Genomic DNA, 27,548 nt, shown 5'->3' on the forward strand with positions numbered 1-27,548 from the left:
TTTCTGTCAAATACTTAAACTGAAAGAGGCTCTTGTTTCAGGTTCGGCCTCCTGAGGAAGCCAGATTAACAGAAAGTTCATGTTGTATGTAAACAAGTATTGACTTGATAATATTCTTTGGTAACTTTTATAAAGAAAAACAGGCTTTAAGAAATTGAGTTTTCAGAGTATAAAGTATACTTTATACAAAGTAAGTATACTGTTTTCAAAACATTCAATTTGCTTCACCTTTAGCCAACATAAATATCACTGAATGCTAAATGTAAAAACCATTAAAAAACAATTTAATCCATATTCTTATTCTGCACATTCCCATTTAGTCATTGCAGAAAAAAATGGTAGCACTAGCTATAAAATCACTTAAAACTAGACTCAAATACAAGTCCTACCACTTATTAGTTGCATAACCCTAAGCAGGTAACTCGGCCTCAGTTTCATTATATAAAGTAGGGAAAATTACAGTACCCATAGATTATAAATTCTACATGGCTTTTAGTTGCATGTAGGAGAATTGTCTTCTAGCTGGAAAAATGTCATGGAAATCATTTATTTTAAGGAGTTTACAAAAATTCTTAAGATTTACATGCTATATTACACCTGGTTAACCCTGGAACCAAAGAATCACAAGCAGAATCAAGAGACAAAATTTAATATATGCACACAGTTTTATATATAATGCAGCATCACACCATGTAGGGCATTTACTCTTATTTTATACATTCAGATATGTTTGAAACACTTCTTAAGGCTACAAAACAGAACATAGAAAAATAAACAGGAATATATTCAACACTTACAAAAAGTGATATGATAAAGAATATAAAGTACTAGTTTCCTTTTAACACTTCAAAAGATATGTATATATACTTTTTTTACAAGTAACATCACAAATGATCACATCTTCACATGCTCTTAAAGTATTATTTGTACTCAGTGTAAGGCTATTATCGTTTTTCATACATAAAATTTTCTAGCTCTGTAGCACAATGCAATTTTTAATCCATTCAAGTAAGTTCAACCCCAAAGTTGCCGCTTCCCAGCATTAAGACATGCACCCACCCCTCTTCTAAGATTTTCTAAAACTTCTATTTCAGGGAGAAAGACCTCTTTTAAAAAATAATCCCAATTAGTGGGAGAGTAAATGGCTGACACTAGTAGCAAAACCTTAGTTATCTGAAAATAACATACTGGAAAATGAGACATTATTAGGATTTTAAACAAAAACAATAGCATTTAGACATAAAGTAGGGAGCAAAATACAGTAAACAGAAACAGTGTAGCCAAATATGCATTCTCTTCAGCTACACTAGAGTGGACCTTGCTGAGTACCCTTAAGTAAAAGACAAAACATTACCTCATCTAAAAAGGAAGGTAAAACAAAAGAGGCAAAAATAAATATTGCTAGTTTCTAGGATGGCTGAATGTTTTCTAAACCAGAAATGGTTAGAAAGGAACTTTATTGCACCAAGTCAATCATAAGCAAGTTTGCAGTTCACAGGCATTTTAATTCAACCTTGAGTCACAAAAAAAAACAACACACTGCAAGAATAGTCTGCATTAAATAAGATATCGGCATTGTGGTCTGGGAAAACCTACTCTTGCCAGGTCAAGGCAGGGTCTGAGCTTAGCCCTGCCATGAAAATGAATTTGTGGGTTATCAGTAAACAGTATGAGGACTACACAGATGCCAGCATCCTGCTGCCAAGGAGGACATGGGGCAAGAGTTGAAGATTTATTTGAGAGCAAATGAACTTGAAGAGACATACACAACACCAAAAGGAAAAGTGGGCTGGAATCAAGTTCAGCCAAAGCACCTAACACAAAAAACAGGTGAGCTTTGGTCAGTCTGTTCTTCAAAATATGTATGATCATAATATGGTGAAGTTTCATAATTTTCCAACTCAAAAATACTAATGATCCTCAGTTCTAACTTTTGCCTCTATTCTCTTATAAAGAAATATGTCAACATACAGTATGACATAAACAGTTAAAATGAAGGACAAAAGCTTGCTTAGCCTTAGTTTGACCTCAGCATAAGGCAAAATCCCCTGGACTAATTAACACATTTAAAAACAAACTTAAAGGAAAAAAAAGAAAACCAACCTTCATGCAAAGATTAATTTTAAAACTATCAAAAGTCAGTTCTAATTTATTCCAGAGGTCACTGAGAAAAGTACCATCTGCTAAAATTCTCTTTCAAGCACTTTTTCCATCATATCCAAGAGGTGAGATATGAGAAACAGAAAGCAAATCAGTGTTTCCTTCAGGAACTATCTTCTGTTACTCAATTGAGGTAAGACAAAGTGACAATGAAGACATGAATAGTATTTCCAATTTTTAAACATTTTCAGAAGCTGAGATCAAACCCCAGTCAATAAAATGCAGGACACTAGAAGCAACAACTTATTTTGGACTCCTGAGATCAAACACATTGAACTTTCAAATCTGGTGTTTATATCAATATGTGATTTTCATTAAAATCAGGTAAGCTAGTCCTACATAAAAAAGCATGAGCTGAAAGTAGAGGACCCTCTATCTTCTCATTCCTTAACTGAGCCACTGATGTTAAGAAAAAAAAATGGCTTAAGCGGTACCTTCAACAACTATTCTAGTTTAGAAGGTGACAACAAATTCCTTTCAATAGGTTCTCTCAAAAAATTTTTTCCACACAACCATCCCAGTCTTTACAATTTTTTACCTAGCACCATCATAATAAAATGTTATCTTTCAAAGTGCTCTCTAAAATCCTGTTACATTATCTAAATGCTAATCACTACTCAAATCAGCAGTTACACAGACATTAGGTAATTAAAACAGCACAGAGGTAAATAACCATTATTACAGTACAGTGGCGATTCACTGAGCCCAGCTGGCATCCAAACATTCCCACAGGTTATCAGAGAACCCAGAAAACTCATCTGTTTCAGTTCGTCAAATTCAAGTGAATTGTATTTCCTTAAGTAATTTGCTTTACAAAAAAAGAAAGTCACCGCATCTGGTTTTGGCTAGGTATATTACACATGGCATGCAAAGAGAAATTACTACTGTGTTATTTGCATAGCACTCAAACTTCCTGATCAGAAGATAATCTCAACATAATAAAAGTGGATTTTCACATTGGTATGTACAAGTAAGAAATACAAACTACAGTTATTTTTACAAATAACACAGATGAATGAATACTGTGTTAATTCAGAGAGTCCAATCTCCAAATGAGAAGAGTGCAACATGCAAAGGGAACCTCTAGTGAATACTGCAAAGACTGGAAGAAAGCAGGATGGAATTTGTTACCTACCTAAGGGTAACAAGCTATAAAATGCAAAGCAAAACCATTTTCTAGCAGCGTCCTCTAGAAAAGAACTAGAAAGTCACAATCATATTATCTTCTATACAATAGTTCCAGCCCTGACAAGTAGAACATGCAAGTGTAAAGTGAAAGGGATACACAACCAATGGTGCAAGGGGGAAAAAACAAAAACAAAAAAAAACACAGTAACTCTAGAAACCTGTCAAGCTAAAAATTTTTAACATTTCTTCTCACAAAATATTTAGAATCTGTCAGTGCATTAGTGTTAAAGTGGCATTAAAAAAACTTCTGCAGTTCTAACTGATGCAGATTATTTTCAAAATGCATAGCATCTACATTTCTTTCGAGTAGGCACCATGATATTTACACCAGTGCTAAGAATTCTTGGTGGAAACAGCCATTTCATTGGATTTCCTACTATTCTTCTATGCAATCTCAACAAATACCAAAATTCAAAAATATACCTTATGAATATTAAAAGAACTATATACAACATTGCTAAGACACAGTTAATAGGCTGCCTTATGTGAATATTAAAGAGAAGACATTATTCAAGTTTGACAGATATTGAGATGAAAGGCCTTTGGGTTGGAAGCATTTTAAAAGACAACAGTGTTTTAGGCTGAGAATTGTTTGAGCCCAGTTTATGACTAAGGCATTGCATAATAAAATATACATTTCTATTTGGTGCAACGTTATGTTTGGAATCTATAGTGTGTCAAATGGTATATTTTCTTGTCACTTTAGTAAACACTATAAAGCACACATTTCCAACATTTGAAATCAAACTTATAAACTTATAAGGAAAAAGCCAAACACTAAATCTATAATGTTTTATATTAAGCTGTTTATAAAAAATACTTTAACAAACTTATCTTCTACTTTTTACGGGGACAGTCGCTTGATAAATAAAACAGATTCTGAATGAAGATAACTGGCAATGCCAGGAATTAACCTGTCCCCTTGAAGTCATGTCCAAAATGTCTTGTCCAGTATGGGAGTGAAGGTAAGGGGGCTGGGGAGGGGAAAGAGTTCCAATTGGGGTTTTTACTTTATTGTATTTTTTTAAAGCCTTCAGAAACATTCCACCTAAGAGTTTCTGTTAGAAAATATTTCAGCAACAACCATCAAGTGTGCTGTCCCCTATGGCCATCTCCCATCCCTGATCTCCTCCTATCTCCCCTAAATGGTCGTCCTCTGACATTTCGATGGTACTGATAACCTTCATCCCGACTTCTGCTTGGCTGTCCTTTCCAGGACTCCTCACCTCTCACATGTTGATATCCGCCCCTACCAGAATAGCCCCAATCACTTTTGTACTTCCTGCTTCCATAAGTTTGATTATAGAACTGCTTAGATCTACCACTTCTCAAAATATTAGACACTTCGTTTTCATCTTCTGAACTCTCTTCTTTTGGTCTTTGCACTCTGCTATCCACAGAGTTGGCCCCAGGGCTGACCACATCAGCAGCAGTCTTAGGATCTTTTACTTTTTCTGTTTTTTCTTTCAGACTTTGAATGGTCCTTTTAGGTTCAAGTTCAACAGGCACAGTTTCTCTCTCTCTATTTAGAATCTGAGTGGGAGGATGAGCCTTTCCCTCTGCTACAGGAGGGATGGAAGGCAATGCCATATCTGCCTTTCGTGTCTGGGATGATTGCTCTGTCCGGCCTTCTTCCGGCTTACTGCTCACACTTGCTTCAGGGAGAGAATGTACATGTTCACCCCTGGCTTCTGGAAACTCATCTACTGTTGAAACTGAACCACAATCTTTAGACAGATCCAGATTTTCCAGAGACAGATCCAATTCTCCTTTCTCATCAGAGGGCAGGACCATATTCTGCCTCATTACTGGATTTTCTATGAATCCCTGAAAAGGGTACCCATACCAAACATGAGGAAAGAAAGGAGGTGCAATAGGAACTGGGCCTAAGAATGGATTGGGTCCAAAAGATGGTTGGGGGAACATATTCTTGCCACTTAGTGACTCTTCATAATCAGCATGCAGAAGCTGCCCCGGGGTCTCAGATTCAAGATCAGCCTGGTAAGACAATTGTCCATGACTTTCGGACACCTGAGATGGAGGGATAACCAGAGGTGAAGAAAATGTCGGCGGTCCAATCTCTGGCTGTGGCATTTGACCATTAACACTGGCCTCAGTCTGCATAGGAAAGTGGGCATCAGTACAGGTACAGTCACTTTCATTTTGAGCAGCAGGAGCCTCTTGGAACCAGGGATTATGAGGATAAACAGGGACAGGGACCTTTGGGTACATCCTGCAGGCTGCCAGGTAGGCCTGGTGCAGCGGGTACAGGTAAGAATGTGGGGCCCACATAGGACAACTGTATGCCTAAAAAGACACAAAACAGTTAAATAAACAAAAGAGGTGAAAAAAGAGAGGTTTGGGTGCATATCAATCTACAAGTACTAGGCCCAAGGTAAGTTTCTCATGCCTACAAAGACCATATAATCTATAGTCCAAATACTAAATCACTGTAATAACCAACATGAAAATGAATTACAAAATTCACTGCTTTAAGACTCCACTGCTTGCTCCTGTCCTAAAACCAATCTGAAGTCCTCCTAAGTTGATAGGAGATAGTATTTCTATCACTGACTGTTTAGCTAGACCTGCATTCACATTCTGGCTCTACCACTAACTCATTGTGCCACCCCATGCAGGCCAGTTAACATCTGTATTTGTTTTACTGGGAAAATGCCAGTATGAGAGTTGATGGTCTCCAATGTTAGGACTCCACAATTCTAGGAGCCCCCAAGAGTACTCCAAATGTAAGGATTAAGTTAGACCTCTAATCAGGGAGGGATAATGTTGAAAATTAAATATTCCAAATCCTTCCTCTGCAAGATTTCAGCTAAAAACCAAAATATGAAGAAAGTATAACTGGTTAGCTAATTGGCTAACCAATTAAAATCAACATTAAATATAAAATTAACCAATTAATGCAGCAGATGGTAAAATAATCAAGTTTCTTTTTATGAAAGTGGTCAGCAGGCTAAGGTAGGGCACTTCATTTCATAGTTTGACTGTCTAAAACCCACAGAAACTAATGTAGGACAGGAGAAAAACCTAACGTTAACAAGGACAGAGTTCTCCAACCTAAGAAAAGCTATTTCTAGACTGACCATTTCCCAAAGGATACCTCTGCTCTTCTAGTCAACAACCACACTATCTTATATAGGAGGATGTACACGTTATTTCCTTTGATCTTTTCAATAATGGAGGCAGGTGAAGAAAATTACCCCCATTCCATAAATGAAAAAGTTAGGCCCAGATACACTACATGGCTTGCCCAGGGAAATTCAGCTAAAGAGTGATGGAGCAGAACTTCAAGCCCAGATTTGCATCTAATTAATTCCCAAGCGAGGGCATTTCCATTAGGCTGCCCAAAGATGCAGCTATGTCTTGAATATACTCACAGGTTAAGCCATCCCAGTCACGAGAAAAAGTAAAACTGGAGCCTCTACTAGCACTAAAAACAAACGATATAGTACGGAAAATGCTGGGTTTTAAAATAATGAGATTTAGCAAATTTTAGGTTACTGACTGACAGGATAAGAGTTAACACTAGTAATAATTTAAAACAGTATTAATGAATAAACTGACTTTAAGATGATAAAATGTAAATACCTTCACACCAAGATTGAAGAAAAATCGAAGAATATTCTTATCTAAAAATAAAGTAATCATTTGTTAAAATTATATATCTGCAGAGCTTTTATCATCCTCATTAAACATATAGTTCTAAAGACAATTTTACCTACTATAGTTGTTTTCTCTAGCCTATGATACAAAACATAGATAAAAACCGTAATATAACATAACATAAAAACAGGCTGTTACCAAAGGTTAATTCCAGATTCAATATGCTTTGTCTGTTAGCATGTAAATCCCAAAATGGCTTAGACTGAAATTTTTATCTTATTAAAACTGAATCTGGGTAAAGGACATTCAGGTGCTTTCTTTCTCAACTTTTCTGGGGGTTTAAAAATTAGGAAATGAAAATGTCGAGAATGGTAAAATCAACATAAAACCTAACTTATTAGTAGCATCATTAGTAGGATAATAGTATTCCAAGTATTCATTTACCATGAGCCAGTTACCCATAGACACAAACATCAAACTACTAATAAAACAAAAACATTCACATAAATCCAGGTAAACAGCATATAGTAGTCATTGCATTACTCAGATTTACAGATATAAAATTTTGCACACTAAAAATGAGGGAGGGACAAACTCCTTAAAAATAAAGGGGGAAAGTAAATTTTAAAAGAATTTTTAAACAAAAATAAGACATATTAAATATAGTACTTTAACAACCACTACATACTATATTTGCTTTTCTCTGTAACTTTTTCATGGATGCAAGTGTTCTGAAATGCAGACCCATGTTTAGGTATCTAATTAGTGAAATTATTATGATCTTAATTCAGAATGGTTTCAAGTCCGTTTATGTAAAAAACACAGAAGGAGGTATCATTACTAAGCATACTAGCATTAACAAGTATGCCAGAAACATTAAAAAAATTTTTTTTCTGGGCCAGGTGCGGTGGCTCACGCCTGTAATCCCAGCACTTTGAGAGGCCGAGGTGGGCGGATCACAAGGTCAGGAGATCGAGACCATCCTGGCTAACATAGTGAAACCCTGTCTCTACTAAAAAATACAAAAAAATTAGTCAGGCATGGTGGTGGGTGCCTGTAGTCCCAGCTACTCAGGAGGCTGAAATGGGAGCATCGCTTGAATCCAGGAGGCAGAGGTTGCAATGAGCTGAGATCGCATCATTGCACTCTAGCTTGGGCGACAGAGAGACACTCCGTCTCAAAAAAAAAAAAAAAAATTCTAATACATTTTTCTAATAAATCAAGCTGAAACAAGAATGAATGACTAATAGCTAAACCTCTGCTGCCTTCCCATCCTTGAGCTTACTAAGAAACCAGACCTCTGACCTCTACTTACATCTCTTCATTTCTTACTAAGCTTGTTTGGACTTGATAAAGTCAATTTGAACTTGGAGAAGGAGCTCACCTTTAGGCAGGTCCTCCCCAGTCTGACACAGTGAATAAGGTGGTACAATGGCTCGATCTCCCTTTTCATTACAAGGAAACCCAGGATAGAGTGGGTCCTGATAAAGGCTCAATGTCTGAGGCAAAGGCATCAAGGGCTGGTTAACTGCCTGTATTGACACAGGAACTGGAGAGGGTGTTAAATGAGCTTGGGATACAGCAGAATCAGGTCCAGTGGTCAAAGTCTGTGTCACTGACAAAACAGGAATTGGAGCAGGGACACCTACAAACAAGAAGAAAAGGAATCAAAAATGACAAAAGATGAAAATCTTTACAAATATGTTTACATTAACCTATAAAGAATGCTATGTAACTGATATAGCCAATCTAAAGTAGTACCTTTTAATATCAACCAAGGGCCCTCCTGGACACAAAGAAGGAAATATGCCCAGGACACAAGCTTTGAGTCAATGTCTTCTAACAGTAGCTCTTGCAGGCACGTGTAAGACGTGGGGCTGGTCAAGGGGTTCATTACGGGGCCATAAAGAGCTGACCCACGAAGGAAGCATCAAACCGTGGTGCTAATTAGTGCTGAACAACCAAAGCAACCAGCTCAAACATCATGCTCCTGAGATTATGAGGGCATATGTCAGATGAATACAACACCAAATGAACATGGTCTTTCCACATTGGAAGCAGAGCAAAGCAGAGTATCACAGAAAGCTCTGTGAGGCTCCACATACCTAACCCTGCTCGGAGGTCAAACTTTCACTCAAGAGTTTGAAGTCTCTGACTAGAAAGGTGTTTTGGCTGGCCAGATTTTCTAAACCCTTCTCTAACCTGTTGGTCCAAAAGTTGTAGGTTCACTTGGCCAGGCTGGCACAGTGGCTGGTAAAGAAGGCACCGCAGGAGTTAGATGTACCTCTGGAGAAACTAGAAGGGGAGCTGGATTTGACAAAGACACATGTTCTGCTGGCTTCTTCAAGAAGGGAGTGAGTAGGGGAAGACAGAAAAAGACAAGAGGTCATTTTACTTTAACACTAATTCTAACCACCAGATACATATTGAGTTGCCTGCCTTTTATACAAATGAAGTACAAATAGCCCTTTATAGTCTTAAAAATGTAAGAGAAACACACAGCAGCTAAAGATAATATGCAAACAAATTTGATCCTAACCAAGGGTTGCCTACCAACAAGGACTGCATTTTTTAATACAGACAGGGTGTCACCATGTTGCCCAGGCTAGTCTCAAAACTCTTGGGCTCAAGAGTTGGGGTCTACCCGCCTCAGCATTCCAAAGTGATGGAATTTCAGGCGTGAGCCACTGCATCTATCCACTAGCAGAGTTAAATACAACACAATACTTTTAAGGCAAGTGAGCAAAATCATTGAAATCTTGAAACTCATGATTATTTAGAAAAACTCCTCATACAACTATATGCTTCCTGGCATTTAACATTTAACTTTCTCTACTCTTGTATTAGGATCAAGAACTAAAATGTCTGCTAGAACACAGGTTCATCATGAAATCTGTAAATTGGTATTTTTTTAATGCATATTTTTCAAATCTTTTCAATCAGTACATTCCCTCCCATCTGTGAAATAACTGATGCAGACAAATATTTTAAATTTTGAAATAAAGCAGAAATTCATAGTTTCCCTTCAAAAATCTAATTTTCAAGCAAATCTACCAAAGTAATACAAAGTATCAAATATAATGGTAACAAATATAAATATACTCAAAATCAATTCAAAAGAATGGTCTCAATGTCCAGAAAACGGTGGTTATTTCTATAACATTCTATAAATATCAAGAACATTCTAGACTAACATCAGAATACATTTAAAAATCATAACCACGGCCAAACTGTGATGCTAGAAAAAATTCTCCATTTCCCATATTGATGTTTTCTGTTGTTAAATGATCCTATATACAGAGCAAAGAAACCCAGAGAGTAGAACATTCAATATTAAATGCAACAATATACTTACTTGTTCTGCAGGAGAAGGGCACTCTAACTTCTTTGACTTTGATGGTGACGAAACTGTTGCATATTGATCATCGATAACATTCTTTGGAAGTAAAAAAAAAAACAGTTTTGTATTTCAGAGACCCACATTCTGGAATAATTGATGGTTTCCTTTTATAATTCACCCTACCTGTATCTGATAGAACCCTCTCACCACTGAGTGTTTTTTCCAATTATATCTTATCTTCAACAAGTAGGCTAACTTTGCCTGAACATCTTTATTATATCAAACTACTGGGCAGTTTTCATTGGGGACAAGGCCTCAAACAGTATACTCTTCTCCTTTGAAAATATCACTCTAGAGGGACAGAGAATAAAAGCTACTTTCTAACAATTCAGGCAGGGCACCCTAATGTACCTTGAAGACATAATTTGTGAGTGACTTTCTCAATCCCCATCATCTTTTCCCTGCTTTTCTACTTTCCTAATAAACAGCTATAAAATTTTGATTTTCACCTTCTTCCACTTCTTCTTACTGTACTATCACAGTATTAAGGAAAAAGAAAAGATGCAAGTAGTGTTTAAAACTTTTACCTCCAATGTGCTTGGTTCAGGCTTTTTATCCAACTGACTATGTCCATGAATAGAGTCTGCAGCAGATCAAGATTTAAAAAGACAGCATAAGCCACCAGTAATGTCTGAACACAGAACAACAAAATACGTAGAAGCAGCCAAAAGTATTATTTGAACCATGTTTAGCCACTGAAAATGTAGTTTTTAGAATAGCATTTAACATGCTTTAGCTTGAGTCAATGCTTCTCTATAACATTCAAAATATGTGACATTAGATAAACTACTTAACAATTTAAAAAGTGTTCCTTCCCAAATATATGGCACTAAGCCAGTCATCTAAAGACATCTCTAGCATCTGCTTTCAAATGATGAGATAACTTACCTTTGTCTTTTCGTTCTTCTGTATCCATTCTCCGCCTGCTTCCTTTTCTATCACTTACATGTGATGATTTTCTCTGGACACAAGGGTTGCTACTCTGAGAAGCTGACTGACTGACTGATGAGCTCTTTAAAATGAACAAAACCCAGCATTTTGTGTTAAAGATTTACCCACAAATATATGAACAAATCCTGTATTTAATCTTATTCTTCATACTTCTTAAAATCTCAAAATTCACAGCCTTGTATTTTTGAACTAAAACTAAAGAAGATACAATCTAGGGTCCATAATTAATTATACACCCTAGATTAACAGTCTTATCACAACGTCGAAAGGATTCAGCAATCAGATTTCAGCCTAGATTAGTAGACTTAATCTTCATATCCCTATTTCAGGAAGCCACCCTGACCAAACCTTTACCCTACAACTTTTCTTTACAAAAACAACAACATCTTCTGTGCCAACCTTCCAAAAAAGTCATTGTAGTGCCATATTTTTTGGTGGGGAGTTGGGGAGAACCTAAGTGCAAATTAGCAAATACAGTGCACAAGGATTCTTATCAATGAAATGTTTACTGACGGTCAGCAAAACACTTAAACTCTGCATGAGATTAGGGACTGAAATAAGTCAGGTTTTTAAGCTAAATTATCACTGAAGGTTCTAGGTTCCTGTTTTAGCATTCTAAATAAATGTTCCACACAGCTAAGAGGAGGATTAGTCTTCTCTAATAGGAGTTTTCTAGAAAACAAATTTGAGCCACTATCAAAAGCAATCAGTATTAAACTCCTTAGTCTAAAAATGATGAGTACGAAAGACCCCATTCTTTTTTTTTTTTTTTTTTTTTTTTTCCGAGACAGAGTCTTGCTCTGTCGCCCAGGCTGGAGTGCAGTGGCTGGATCTCAGCTCACTGCAAGCTCCGCCTCCCGGGTTCACACCATTCTCCTGCCTCAGCCTCCCGAGTAGCTGGGACTACAGGCACCCACCACTTCGCCCGGCTAATTTTTTGTATTTTTTAGTGGAGACGGGGTTTCACCGTGTTAGCCAGGATGGTCTCGATCTCCTGACCTCGTGATCCGCCCGTCTCGGCCTCCCAAAGTGCTGGGATTACAGGCTTGAGCCACCGCGCCCGGCCCCCAATTCTTAACAAGAAAGAAATTTCACAATCTGTACCCACATTACAGTAGTTGTACTTTTACAATTCACTAACTGAAAAATGCAAAAAGGTATGAATGCAAGCTTAAACAATTTGTAGTTGTTATTTACATAACACATATGACATGAGAGATTAATGTACGCAGCACATAAACGATGCTTATTTATGTACGGATTTGGGCACTTCAATTATTCCTAAATGGATTTGGGCACTTCTTCCAATAATTCCTAAACTCCAATGCCTGTGCCAGATTAAACTGCTATTCCAGATCACCTGTTTTCAACTGAGTTCCTCCTCAAGTCTCCTAAGGAAGTCCACAGAGACCAGAAGACAGACCTCAGTGTGTGACGCTTTAATGTTTTATACTGGTATACTGGGTAACCTCCTGTAACAGTCCATTATTTATTTAATCTACTCTAAAAAGAAAATGTGTCCAACCACCATTCTGGATCATAGGTCATTTGGGTACTACTTACCAAGATGTAAAAGACCACAGGCACAGGCTCCCAGACATGAGAATGAATTAGGTACCCCTCCTCTTTGCTGCCAACAAACCCACCTCAGAGAGCACATACTTCATTCTACATGAGAACAGTTTTCCCTTCTGACTTCCCAAAAAGAATTAAGAAACCTGAAGGTAGAGAACACTTCTTTTATCAGAGAAGCATCCATCACAGCCTGACACATGGAGAAAGGACAAAGCTTCAGGATGACATGTGTCACCACCTCCAACAGCAAACACCCTGAAAGACAGCTCTCAAAAAGGCTTCCTGATTTTACACATGTATCTTGTAATGGATTAACCAAATCATGAACCTCTACTACATAGTACTTTTGCTAACAAATTAAACATGTTTTAGTTCAAAAGAAAACGCTAAACACTACAAGTGAACAAACCAGTTTACTTGCCTCAACTCTATCAACCTTATAGTAATATCTCTAGGTCTAGAGATATTACTAAACATGTGAAAAGGAAAAATAGGAAAAATGTGAAAAAAATGTGATCTTTACAGTATTTAAAGTTTAAAAATTATTAGTTTACCCTTGGGAACTATGGCTTAATCTAAAAACTGTATTAAGAGAAACTTCTATAAAATAACTTTTAAACTGTCTTTTCATACATACCGAAAGGGCTGGGAAAGCCTGTTCATCTCTGTTCTGAATCTCATAGAGTAAACGGGATTCTTCTATAGCTTGTTTCTCTCTGCGCTCTTCTGGGGAAAGGCCGAAATAGTTAGATTCTCGACTTGTGTGATCAAAATCCTCAACTCTTTCACGATCAGGTTTTCTGTCAAATAAAACATTCTTGTCAGGAAAAAAAAAAAAAAGACAAACTATACTGAGAACCTAAAATAAAATGATTTTGCAATACAAACATTTTGCTAATTTAGCTACACTGACATTTTAGAACATTTGGCAGCCTAGTTAATAAATGTTTAGCAAATGGAAGCTTCTGTAGCATGAGCCCACCTTACAGAGTCAAGAAGACAAACTTAACAATGGGAGGTAGAGGGGAAAAGAAAAAAACACTATTTCCAAATGATAAAAAATTGAGCGAGGTTTTTTTCTTTTCATCAAGGAAGAAATGTGAGAACTGTATATACTTGTTATACCATATTCCAATATTTTCATTAAGAATTAATTCTCAAAGGGAAAATTATTAGTTTAGGTCTCAAAAGCATTCTCACTTTCTGTTCTAAATAAAGGGGAATGGTCCAAAGGTCCAATGAGACAGCAGGACCATCTTCCCACTTGTTTATGACACCACCAAGGGAGACAAGAGAGCTGAAAAAGAAAAACTAAAACATGTCAGGCTGGATACCAATTGCATAGGTAAGACTGCTGTCATTTCAACATAATTTTGGTCAAAAAAGGATGACAAAGAAATTCATGAATAGAGTTTAGTACCCTATAATCCAACCCTAATGTATTATATGGCTTGGCTTATAACTATTAAAGACAGTATGAATACTATTTCTAACATGTCTAACAGTTCTTCAAAAATGGAACATGAAAATCTAAAACCTGTAAGAAAAATACTTTGTCACAGTACAAAGAAATATTATCCTCCTCAACAGAGTAGAGCACTATGATGTCATCTGATTTATTACCGCTGAAATAGATAGCCATTTCACGTCCTTACACAGTCCCAGTTACAATCACACTCTAATTACAACAGGACAGATGTCAACCCCAATGGTACTGATGAAAAAAGGGAGGGATAGAAAATCTGGACTCTCACTATTTTAGACTAATCCTTCCCAAATCCCAGTGGTAAAAAATTTTGAAGAGGACTCAGCAACTGTCAGGAGTCTCTGCCAAATTAGCACTACCTTGTCACCATCTCCTATCACCCCAAAAAAATGACCACTACTGTATGATCTTCATCTCATCCTCAGAGAGAAGCTACCACGGTCTATTTTCATCTAGCTTGAAGACAGATATTCAGCCACAGTATTTCCTGGATAGCCACATTAATGAAAGCATATATGGCAATCTTGCTTGGTTTTTGGTTATATTTTGTGTTTTCTCTACAGGAAGGGACAATTATCAATGAGGAAAAACTGGAAAAAGTAAGAGGCCATGAAGGTCTCATATCCAGCATTACAGTTCTCTTTTGCTCTATAACTAGAAGAAATTCAAAAGTGATGTGTTACAAATTAGAAATACAGTGAAGATGAACTGTACTGGGCTTAAATCTATTGGATTGTTAGCTATAAAATTCTAAAATCTGACTAAGTTTTTTAATGTTCTTACTTTAAATATTCAATAAAGTTTTTAAACTTGTTTTAATACATTAGTAAAATTCACTCACACACACAATGGAGAAGGCATACTAACCTAACAAACTGCAAATACCACTAGGTTCTAATGTAATTAGTCACAATGTCAAAAAATCTCTAAAGTTTCATGTCTATGGTATTAATTATCACTGCCTTGTCACATACCATCAAGTATTTTTATATACCAAGTAACACATATAGCTAACACATATAAAAAGATCCTAATAAGATATGCTTCTCTATTTCATAGTATTAAAAATACTGTTGATTAGAGGCTGGGTGCCACGGCTTATGCCTGTAATCCCAGGACTTTGCGAGGCAGAGGCGGGCTGATCACCTAAGGTCAGGAGTTCAAGACCAGCCTGACCAACATGGTGAAACCCCATCTCTAATAGAAATACAAAATTAGCCAGGCGTGGTGGTGCACGCCTGTAATCCCAGCTACTCGGGAGGCTAAGGCATGGGAATCACTTGAACCCGGGAGATGGAGGATGCAGTGAGCCAAGATGACGCCATTGCACTCAAGCCTGGGCAGTAAGAGCGAAACTCTGTCTCAAAAAAAAAAAAAAAAAAAAAAAAACTTGATTAAAAGTATTATTGGTACAAGACATCTGTCTGAGCACTGTACCAATTCACAGGCGATCAGAGTCAACACCAGAAACACACTGGATTATAAAAAGAGTTCATAATAAAGTTTATTTAAATTAGCCATTTTGTAGTCTATGTGTATTTCCTTTTTTAATCTTTAAATCACTAAAGAGTACCCTTGTGTTCAAGGAAAAAGAACACTGCTTTTTCTATCAAAAAATGAGAATGTTATTAAACAATTAATTTCTGCCTATAATCTTTCTATAGTTACTTTCTATTTCTAGGTTTCCAAAGTTAACATTCAAAGTAAGTTAATATCTTAGATATTCTTCGTGCACTGAGTAAGCTACCACCAGGGGCTACTGGAGTTTGGTCAATGTCCAAACAACAAACTTCAGCCATAAACTAGTTGATTAGTGGCATAAATTCTGTCTGTTTGGGAGAGGTAATGTAACAGACTAGAATCATTAGTATTTGTTATGGATTGAACTGTGCTTCTCAGAAAGGTATGTTCATGTTCCTAATCTCTAGTACCTGTGCACATGACCTTATTTAGAAATAGGGTCTTCTCAGATGTAATCAAGTAAAGATGAGGTCATACTGAATAGGGTAGGACCTAAACCCAGTATGACTAATGTCCTTATGAGAAAAGATAGACAGAGACACATGGGGAGAATACCATGCGATGATGGAAGCAGAGAATGGAGTGATGCACTTACAAGCCAAGGAACCTCAAGGACTGCAGTCAACTCCAGAAGTAGGAGGCAAGCACGGAACAGATTCTCCCCCAGAGCCTTCGGAGAGACCATGGCCCTGGCAACAACTTGATTTCAGACTTTTAGCAACCAGAAGTGTGAAAAAATAAATTTCAGTTGTTTTAAGATGACCAGTTTATGGTATTTTGCTACAACAGCACCAAGAAACTAAAATAGTATTGATAAATGTCAGCTTATAGTATTGATAAATGTCAGCTTAAGAACCTACAATTCTGTCTTGAAGATGCTACATAAAACATATTTATTTCCTTTCTTTTTAAGACAAGTCAACTACAGTAGCGACAAAGGGTGAAAGAGTAGAACAAGGAGTTTGATCTGTAACTGACTGTGAACAATCAACTGAGATAACTCATGACCTTCACACCAGCCTATATATCTTCAGTGACAAAATGTTAAGTGCATTCACAAAGAACCTAACATCCAAATGCCAGATATAAAGGAACTAAAGACCAGAGGGTTAGCAAACACATAAGCTGATGCTACAGCTCTTCGGGCAATTGAGAAGGTGCTTTGATGGGAAAAGTACTTGTCATAGTCACCTATGAAGACTCCACAGGAAACAGTCATATTTGCATGATAAAGACAGCTTCAACATAAGACACAGCCTCTCAAATAAAGCTCTTGCAAAGAGTTATAAAGTTACTCAACAGAAAGGGTAGACTAGGGAAAAATTAAAATCCACATAGCACAGGAAAATTGTGATCCTCAAAGTTCATCTGTCTCTGGATACTTAGAATGCTGATATTTACAATTTCACAGACCTAAAATTATAGCCCCATTCAGTATTAAGAGACATTACCACAATCAAAACTTATCAAAGTAAACCAACAATTTTGGGCTGCTTTAAGTGCCTGTACAAATGGGAGTATCCTCACCTCCCAAGGAAACAGAAATGCAATCTGGAATCCAGTATTTACCATATTACAAGCCACCAGAAAATTCAGTGCCAGAATAGGATTGGGCTAGAATAAGATCTCCCAAACCATCTGAAAAAATACTAAAAAATAAAGGTCTCTCTATATATACTTCCTTGCCTTGTTTCAAGAAAATTATAAAGAACTGAGATCCTCACATGATGTTTTATCCAAAATGCTCTTAATACTAATCTAGGGACAATTATATGAACACAAAGTTATAATTATTTAAATGCACATAATGCGGCAAATGCAACAAATGCCTCTTTCTTGATTTCTATACTTCTCTTGCATTCAAGAAGGTTACCTTATGATCTGTGAAGGTGTCCGGCTAAGATTTTTGTGCTCACTGGAGAATTTCTGAGACTGTGACCCTGAAGAATGACTAGAGAACGCATGTTGTCTTACTCCTGAAGGATGCTGCAGTCGAGGAGGTAGTGCTGATGGGGCTTTTATTGGCTTGCTTGGATTCTTTGGCCCTCTGTAATCCATATCTGTGATAAGAACCCAAAAGTACATCATAATATTCATATTATAAACAATCCCAAGTACCATCATCCCAATCCCAAAGGAATGATAGCCTGATGTGCTCCTACCAGAATGGAAATTTTGTCCAGAAGTGGAAGGTTTTTTCATCTTCTTCCCTGACACTGTGTTCCAGCTTTCTGGGGGAGGTGCCTTGAGGTTCTTTGATGTGTGCCTTCAAAGGGGAAAAGACTTGTGATAGCTTAAAATACCCTAGTAAGAATACTTAAATATTCTGTGTATTTATTTTCAGCTTATATAAGAATTTCTAGTTTTATTTCTTACATTACAATAAATTAGAATTAAGGTACAAACAGCATTTACCAATCCAGATGTAATTCTAATCAAATAAAATATTAATCAAAAGTATATTTTCTAATTTAAAAAAAGAGGGCTAAATCACAATCTCAGCCAAAGTTAAATACAGAATGACTTATTCTTTTAGATAGGATAATGCTACTGCAGTTAAGGCAGGGAAGGAAGTCTTCATTCTGTTAGAGAAACATATAAACATCACTGGAGAAATGGTGTGATGCTTGGATTGCCTTCAAAATATGCCAATTTCATTTTCATTTTTTAAAAACGTATTAGGGAAAATAGATTAGAAAATATTGCCTAGGCCGGGTGAGGCAGCTCATGCCTGTAATCCCAGCACTTTGGGAGGCTGAGGTGGGCGGATCACAAGGTCAGGGGTTCAAGACCAGCCTGGCCAACATGGTCAAACCCTGTCTCTACTAAAGATACAAAAGATTAGCCGGACATAGCGACACATGCCTGTAATCTCAGCTACTTGGGAGGCTGAGGCACGAGAATCACTTGAACCCAGGAAGCGGAGGTTGCAGTGAGCCTAAATTGCGCCACTGCACTCCAGCCTGGGTGACAGGCAAGACTATGTCTCAAAAAAAATAAAAAAATTGGTCAAAATGCTGTGAGTTGCTAAAAATGGATGTTGAGTTATACTGGGATTCAAAAACTGTGCTGTTGGTTATATTGGGGATCTATTCTTAATTTGTATATGTTCAAATTTTTCCACAGTAAAGTTTAAGGTGTGACTTACTACCTTTTTCTCTAATAAAGCCCAGCAGCAACTGAAACAAAGGTGCTCTAAAATAACACTGTATAAGGTAAGCCAACAATATTTTGCTACTCCATCTGACAAACATTGACTGAACACTAACTACACACAATGCAGTACTGAATGAATTTAAAATGAATCCCTCCAAAGCTCCCATATTACGATCTAGCCAATTTCTTGAACTGCCTTTGTGCACACAATGGTACATTTTAAACAGTAAGCAACAAAACAATCTTCATTCAAAGTCTGACAATGTGCAAAATACTAAATTTGCACATTTAGTGCTTTTCTAGAGGTCAGAACAAATGTACTTTCTTTTTTTTTTTAGACGAAGTCTAGCTCTGTTACCAGGCTGGGGAGCAGTGGCACGATCTCAGCTCACTGCAACCTCCGCCTCCCTGGTTCAAGTGATTCTCCTCCCTCAGCCTCTCAAGTAGCTGGGATTTACAGGCATACGCTGCCACACCCAGCTAATTTTTATATTTTTAGTAGACACGGGGTCTCACCATGTTGGCCAGGATGATCTCGATCTCCTGATCTTGTGATCCGCCCATCTTGGCCTCCCAAAGTGCTGGGATTACAGGCATGAGCCACCGCCCCTGGCCCAAATACACTTTCTATACATGGGCAATATCTTTCATTGAATTTGCAAATACAGAAAGCCATTTTAAAATGCTCATGATTAGGCTAAATGGAAGAGGCAGTAAACGCCTTAGCTGAAGAGTAGTACATACTTCTTTCCCAGTTCTTCAACCAAAACTGGTCCATTCTCAGAATGAACTCCTTGAACATCTGCATTCAAAAATTTTCCATTGTGATCCAACCTCACCTGTTAAACATTCCAAAAAGGAAAAGGAAAAAAAAAAATCAGTCACCTGCTTCCTTTGCATTAATCAGCTTTTTGTGACTTCTTGTGTTTTTTCGTTTGTTTGTTTTGTTTGTTTGAGACAGGGTCTCGCTCTGTCACCCAGGCTGAAGTGCAGAGGCACAACCTTGGCTCACTGCAACCTCCATCTCCCCGGTTCAAGCCTGGGATTCTCGTATCTCAGCCTCCCGAGTAGCTGGGATCACAGGTGCGTGCCACCACACTCGGCTACATTTATTTTGTTTTGTTTTGTTTGTATTTTTAGTAGAGACAGTGTTTCACCGTGTTGGCCCACCTGGTCTCGAACTCCTGACCTCAAGTGATCCACCTGCCTCGGCCTCCCAAAGTGCTGAGATTACAAGCGTGAGCCACCACACCCAGATTTTAAAATTTTGTCTTTAATTAAACAGAAAATAAAGTTTATCAGTAAAAACAAAGTAAGTCCAAAGAGGTCTACAATAAAATCCATCTCCTTAACCTCCCAGACCTCCATATCTCCTACCTAAAAGAAAGAAAACCTTTTCTTCTTTGTCCCTCTAAATTCTTTTCTAAACTGATTTTCTAAATTGTTCAAAAAGTAGGAGCACAATATGTTAAGGCTCTAAACAAAAGAGGCAACATGCCCTGGTTCTGAAGGCAGGGCTATGGTCCCATATACCCCAGGCTTCCAGGTATGGCTTTTCCACTTGCCAGCAACATGACCATGGGCAAGTTATTTTTCTCTCCTTTCAGTTTCCTCATAAAGCAAAATGGAGCTAATAATAGTACCTACGTCACAGAACTCATGGAGATGGAATGAGGGTGCACAGGATACACATAAGAGGATACACATAACTTGCACACAGCAACCACTCTACAAGTGAGAGCAACTATTATTACAATTATTATCTTCCCATTTTTCCTATATTAAAAATGTGCAACTGTGATTTTTATCCCTAAAAATAGATCCATTAACTCTCCTCTTGCAATTAATATTACGCAACTATAAATCCTTGATAAAAGAGGAAAAAAGCCTAAGTTTTCTTCCTATTGTTAAATTGCCCACACTGAATTGTGTACCTGCCAAGTACAACATACAGGACAATGCTTTAAGCAAACTCCCACTTTTAGTAGTAAACCAAAGTCCTCAAGCTGATATTTCATTCTTCATCAATGACAAGACATTTTTCCTTCAAAAGTTTCACAATAAAAAAATTTTCTGAACTTAGTTCTAATCAAAAGTTTAAACTATATCTTACACACTCGAGTAAACAAAAGTCACCTTAGAGTCATCTCAGTTTCTTAAAATTTTATCCAAATTATCCAATGACCATGTTATCCAAATAAAATGGTCAAGTAGTACAGATGGAAATAAAATACTTTAAAAAGGAAAAAAAAAAGCATGTGCTTTACCATTTACTTTTAATCAAAAGCACCAACTTTACCAAAAGCAATTTCAACCTCAAAGGAAATATGCTTGACTTAAAATAACATGACTTTAGCGATACAGCATAAGCCATCTTCTCTGTTGAGAAGGGTGAGGAGAGAGACCTTTAAACCCTGGATTTAATCTCGTTTGTTCTCTTTCAGGTTTTCCCAATCAATGTAGTAAAAGCTTCCACAATTCCCTTCTACAATTAGAGCAGATTTATGACAATCCCATAAGGCAGTACCTGAATGAATCATGTTCTCTTTTTCCTCACCTTTAAATACCCCAGAACGAGAACTATTAAAGGTTCTTAAGATAAAATCCTGGCTAATCAGATGACTTCACAAAAGCCAATTTATCATAAAGTAAATGTTTCCTCTGTAAGTCAAAAATAAATGTTTGCCAATGGCTGTTTTAGTTTTTTAAAAGGCAACACTTTTTGATGGAAATAATTTCTGATGAGAATTAACTTCCACATAACATTTTTTGTGTATGTGGTTTTGTTTTTGTTTTTGAAATAGCAATATTTTTCCATAAACAAGGAACAAAAAACAAGAAGAGACCTTTTAAATTATCTTACCTAGGGTTTCTTCTGCCTGAGCATTACTGACACTTTGGACTAGGTATTCTTTGTTAGAGGGAGATGAGGGAGGCTGTCCTGTGCATTGTAGAATATTTGGCCACAGCTTTGGCCTCTACCCACTAGATGTCAGTAGCACCCTCCCAGTTGTGACAGTAAAAAATTTCTTGACACTGCTGAATGTTCAGTGGGGGTGGGGGGGGCAGGGGAGGAAGTGAGGGGGTTAACCACTAGATTAAGAAACACTGATTTTAATCCAACTTTCTCCTTTTAACCATCAGCTACTCAAACCCAGGGCAGCTGCATATTCAAATTAATTGGCAAAAACTTCTCTGTGGTTCACTTTCCTTCCTCAGTCCAACAGTAAACATTATGTATGTATCAACATCATCCAAGATGATTTTCATAAACAAAACTAAATGACCTATAGTCAATTTTGAATCAATTTCAGTCAATTTTAACAAAAAAACCTCAATATCTGATATGTTGTTATCACTACTTCTTTGAACCAAGTTAATACCAAAGGCTGAATTGTTTTTAAAGATCATGTGATAGAATGCCACAGTTTCAGATACATACAATTTTAACAATGTATTCAAAGGAGTCAAAAAGCTAAATACTTGTAAACTACTAAAATGTATATACATAATAAATATATTCTGAAATCCCAAATTAACAACATATTCACACCTCAGTTGTTTTCTCAGTTCATATTAGAAAAAGCAAGGTTTCAAGTAAAATCTCTTATTTTACATAAGTCACTTACTTGACATTTGTCTCCAACTTCATATTGTAAGCCAGCAGCAATGGAATAATCACGTTTTTGCTGAGCTGTTAAAAAAAAAAAAAGGTCAGTATAATATAAAGTTCACTTATTTTCAAGTGCTACAAAGCAAATTTATGGAAAATGCAGATTTTTAACTTACCTTGTTTAGACTTCAGCCAAATTTCATATTCCACATTTCTATAGACTGCAGGATTGAGTGACTTAAGAACCTTTCTAGACAAAGGCAGGCTAGTAGAGTTCCCATTGTTCTTCAGCTGCTAAACAAACAAAGTCAAGAAGTCCAATCAACACGAGTGCTTTTAAAACATTTTTGTTTGAGATATATGTAAAACTAAAGTCAAATGAAGAAAAGAAACTTCAAAAAACTAGGAAGCCACCAAATCAATTTCTTAGATGATCCTGACTTGACTGAAATGTACCAGAAAAAAGAAAAAAAAATAAGATTTTAATGTATATGCTTTCTTATATTAAAGAGCTAGTTTTAAAACCACTTTAAAAAAAATACCTCATTGCCTGACAAAGGTTTAAATCCATTCACATCAGCAGCAGCAGCAGTTTTACTCCTACAAAGAAAGATAACCATAATTAGGGGCAGAAAAAAGGTATTTGCATGTAATTACCTTCTAACTTCATCTAAAAGTCTTCAAAGTCAGAACTATGCTCCAAAAAGTCAGAGCTATATTCCAGTGAGCTCATACAAGTTTTGGTATAAATGTATCTATATATAAAAGGGTATATGTATGTAAAGGTATATATATATATAAGATAGAAGTCAAAGACAACAGTAATTCTAACTGGCTCAGTAATCAGTAAGAGAACAGAAATAAACTGTGAAATTTGGGTGGGTAGAATAATTGAATTTACTCACGTGTATATTGAAAGCAAGTTTTTACACTGTTTTGTAAATTCAATATACCAGTTTCTTTATTTCAATATACCCGTTTTTTAAAAAAAAAAAAAAATCGATTTACAACAAAAGTATCTATAGGCAGATTCGACAACCCTTTTATTAAAAACACTCTCCATCAGCCGGGCGCAGTGGCTCACGCCTGCAATCCCAGCACTTTGGGAGGCAGAAGCGGGCAGATCACCTGAGTTGGAGAGTTCAAGACCAGCCTGACCAACACGCAGAAACCCTGTCTCTACTAAAAATACAAAATTAGCTGGGCATGGTGGTGCATGCCTATAATCCTAGCTACTCGGGAGACTGAGGCAGGAGAATCGCTTGAACCTGGGGGGCGGAGGTTGCACTGAGCCAAGTTCACACCACTGCACTCCAGCCTGGGCAACAAAAGCGAAACTCCATCTCAAAAAAAAAAAAAAAAAAACTCTACATCAAATAATGTTCAGCACAATGAAAGCACCATCATCAGCCCTTTAAATTCACTGTCGCATACATACCTACACATTCATATACTCAATAACTAACTTGAGTGTCTACTATGTGCCATGCACTGTACACTGCTGGCCCTTGAACAACACAGGTTTGAACTGTGCAGGTCCACTTACACACAGCTTTTTTTCCAACCAAAAGCAGATCGAAAATACAGTATTCTTGGGATGTGACACCCAAGTACACAGAGGGCCAGCTTTTCATATAAACAGATTCACAGGGCCCGTGGCAGGACTTGAATATGTGCAGACTGTGGTATACTCAAGAGTCCCGAATCCCCTGGTATACACCAAGGGATGACTATATTATTAGGTGCGGGTCTAGCATTTAAGAGAATAAAAAGTCTGCCTACATGAAATGTACAATCTGGTGACAACAGATAAAAACTAGTAAGTAATGAGTATGTTACATGCTGATAACTGCTATAAGGAAAAAAATAAGTAGGCAAAAATGAGTGTTGAGATGTAGGCTGATACAGTTTAGCTTTGTGCCCCTACCCAAAATCTCATCCTGAATTGTAATCCTCCCCACGTATCAAGGGCAAGACCAGGTGGAGATAACTGAATCATGTGGGTGGTTTCCCCTACACTGCTCTCATGATCGTGAGTTCTCACAAGATCTGATGGTTTTATAAAAAAGAGGCCACAGTGCCTCAGGCCTGTAATCCCAGCACTTTCGGAGGCCGAGGCGGTCAGATCACCTGACTTTGGGAGTTCGAGACCAGCCTGACCAACACAGAGGAAACCCCATTTCTACTAAAAATACAAAATTAGCCGGGTTGGTGGTGCATGCCTGTAATCCCAGCTACTCAGGAGGCTGAGGCAGGAGAATCGCTTGAACCCAGGAGGTGGAGGCTGCAGTCAGCCGAGATCACACTATTGCACTCCAGCCTGGGCAACCAGAGCAAAACTCCATCTCAAAAAAAAAAAAAAAAAAAAAATTTAATAATGCAATGTAAAGGTAATCCACATTCCAAGGACAAGAGTGTGGTATAAAAAGAAAAACTAAACACAATAGTGAACATATCTTATACACCTACTCTACCATGTCTGGTAAACTTCTCCAGCTTACTAGCCCCTACTCTATACTTCACCTGCCAACTGCCATACAAGACCCAGTTGTTTCTAATACCATTACCACCAGCAGCAACCAAAGGGCACGTGTTGGATGTGCTAGAAGTCCCCCAACCCCAATCACAGGTAACAAGTTGTAACAAGCTAGTCATTCTCTCTTCCAATGTCCCCCATGCTCAATGACATGGTGCTCAGAGAGAATCATAGAGCAAAATTTCTATCTATGTAAAGTCAGTCCATTCTAGAATTAAATTTACAATGGCAGACACTGATTCAAGTTAGAAAGAAATGGTGGCCAAATTTTCAATCAGGATCAGAAAATTTTAATTCAATAAATACTTGGAATTACAAATCAAGAGATATACATATATTTTAAGTTATTTTTATAATAAAGAATTAGACAGCCTAAGGCTTAAGTTCCATTTATATCTCTAGTGTCACAGAGTGTAACATACCAAGTACAATCCTTTCACACTCTCATACAACAATATATACTTTTAGTTTCAATAAGAATATAATAGGGTTGGTTCTTATAAAAGAGTAAACATCCTAATATAATATCCTAATAAAAAACATCCAAACAGTCCCATAATAGAAATTAGGTAAAAACAGTGGCAGGGATAAAGAAACTTCAGCAGACTGCTATACTTTATGAATACCATTAACACCTCAATATATCTTATTATGCAAAGACATTTACTGAAATGTAAAGACATTTACTTAAATGTTTCCTTGTATGGCACTAGAAAAATATTTTAGGATTTCATTCTTACTTGCAACTGTCATCCTCTGAATCTGATATTTCACTGTTGTCTTCATCAGCTACTTCCAATGTGTCTAGTCCCATCACAATTTTACTAACATCAGTTTTAAATACCTTCTCATACAGCAATTCATAAAGGAGAGCTGCAATTAATGACAGACAGATTTTCCAACATTAACTACAGGCAGTTTTTTAAAAACAGGACCAGACCATAACATTGTAACTTTCTATTGCTCAGGCTTTTAAAATCCTGACTAGATACCTGCTAAACCTTATGGTCAATAACATAATTTAATCAGAAAGTTACCTAGGGTACAACTAAAATTTCTGTTAAGTGCAGTTAAGTACTTTAAAATAATCGCAAAAGACAGTGCCATTTTAAAAACTAACACCATCCATCACAAAAAGGTACAACTGTGAAACAAGTAGGACAATAGGTAAAGCCAAAACACACATACTAAGCAATTATTACTACTACAATTCCACACACTGTGCGCCTCTATATATCCTTACGTTTAATCCCAGCACAGTGAAGCATTATTCTGATTGTACAGATAAGGAAACTGAGACTTAAGGATGTCATACAACATGCCCAATCTTAAGAGACTTGGATGAAAAACATTAAGCAGCATTAAGATTGCTAAAAAGAGGAATATAGTATAGTACATACTAGCTGACAACTCAGAAGACTTGGATGCTAGTCTAAGCTTTCCCACTAATTGTACCCTTAGACAAGCACTTCTCAGGTTTCCATAGAAAAAGAAGATGTTTGACTACATAACCTAGCTCCAGATTTTAATTTTACATAAGCAACTAAAAAAAAAAAGCTGTTACAAAATATATTCTCAGCAGCCACTGAAAGAAAGCAGCATATTTAGACAACTTCGTTGCTTTAAATAAAGTAAAATTTTAAAACTCCAGTCTCAAATATAGGGAAATATATTTTAACAAAAATTCAAAAATACATGGATTTTAGGACTCTCATTTGGTTTTATTACGATGAGCTTTAAGAAAACAAATGTACTAAGAATTCACCAACAATGGGGCCAGGTGTGGAGGCTCACACCTGCAATCCCAACACTTTGGGAGGCCAAGGCGGGCAGATCACTGGAGGTCAGGAGTTCGAGACCAGCCTGGCCAACACGGTGAAACCCTGTCTCTACTAAAAATACACAAATTAGCCAGGTGTCGTGGTGCACATCTGTAATTCCAGCTACTCAAGAGGCTGAGGCAGGAGAATCACTTGAACCCAGAAGCCAATGGTTGCAGTGAACTGAGATTATGCCACTACACTCCAGTCTGGGTGACAGAGCAAGATCCTGTCTTAAAAAAACAGCAAAAGGCCGGGTGTGGTAGGGCTCACGCCTGTAATCCCAGCACTTTGGGAGGCTAAGGCAGGCGGATCAGTTGAGGTCAGGAGTTCAAAACCAGCCTGGTCAAGATGGTGAAACCCCATCTCTACTAAAAATACAAAAATTAGCCAGACGTGGTGGTGTGCACCTGTAATCCAAGCTACTCGGGAGGCTGAGGCAGGAGAACAGCTTAAACCCAGGAGGCGGAAGTCGCAGTGAGCAGAGACTGCGCCACTGCACTAGGCGACAGAGCAAGACT

General features: G+C 37.2%; 1 protein-coding gene across 7 annotated transcripts in view; it reads right to left on the reverse strand.

Moving 5' to 3' along the window:
• Window positions 1-633: 633 nt before the first annotated feature.
• Window positions 634-27,548, reverse strand: part of OTUD4 (OTU deubiquitinase 4) — a 47,998-nt gene continuing 21,083 nt past the window's right edge. For 3 of the 7 annotated variants that reach the window (XM_037992557.2, XM_037992545.2, XM_037992561.2), the window contains 15 exons: window positions 25,948-26,080; window positions 23,214-23,271; window positions 22,848-22,965; window positions 22,688-22,752; window positions 19,803-19,897; window positions 18,065-18,168; window positions 17,776-17,962; window positions 13,533-13,695; window positions 11,258-11,381; window positions 10,897-10,952; window positions 10,325-10,405; window positions 9,172-9,310; window positions 8,354-8,614; window positions 6,955-6,995; window positions 4,322-5,655 (listed from right to left, as the gene is read on the reverse strand). In XM_037992557.2, coding sequence (XP_037848485.2) covers window positions 4,435-5,655; window positions 6,955-6,995; window positions 8,354-8,614; window positions 9,172-9,310; window positions 10,325-10,405; window positions 10,897-10,952; window positions 11,258-11,381; window positions 13,533-13,695; window positions 17,776-17,962; window positions 18,065-18,168; window positions 19,803-19,897; window positions 22,688-22,752; window positions 22,848-22,965; window positions 23,214-23,271; window positions 25,948-26,080 — 2,846 coding nt within the window. In that variant the 3' untranslated portion in view covers window positions 4,322-4,434. Of the gene's footprint in view, window positions 5,656-6,954; window positions 6,996-8,353; window positions 8,615-9,171; window positions 9,311-10,324; window positions 10,406-10,896; window positions 10,953-11,257; window positions 11,382-13,532; window positions 13,696-17,775; window positions 17,963-18,064; window positions 18,169-19,802; window positions 19,898-22,687; window positions 22,753-22,847; window positions 22,966-23,213; window positions 23,272-25,947; window positions 26,081-27,548 lie in introns of all 7 variants that reach the window. The other 4 variants (XM_007999894.3, XM_007999896.3, XM_007999895.3 and 1 more) reach the window with 2 other exon arrangements.

The sequence above is a fragment of the Chlorocebus sabaeus genome, chromosome 7 (genome assembly GCF_047675955.1).
Source record: "Chlorocebus sabaeus isolate Y175 chromosome 7, mChlSab1.0.hap1, whole genome shotgun sequence".
In the NCBI taxonomy this organism is placed as follows: domain Eukaryota; kingdom Metazoa; phylum Chordata; class Mammalia; order Primates; family Cercopithecidae; genus Chlorocebus; species Chlorocebus sabaeus.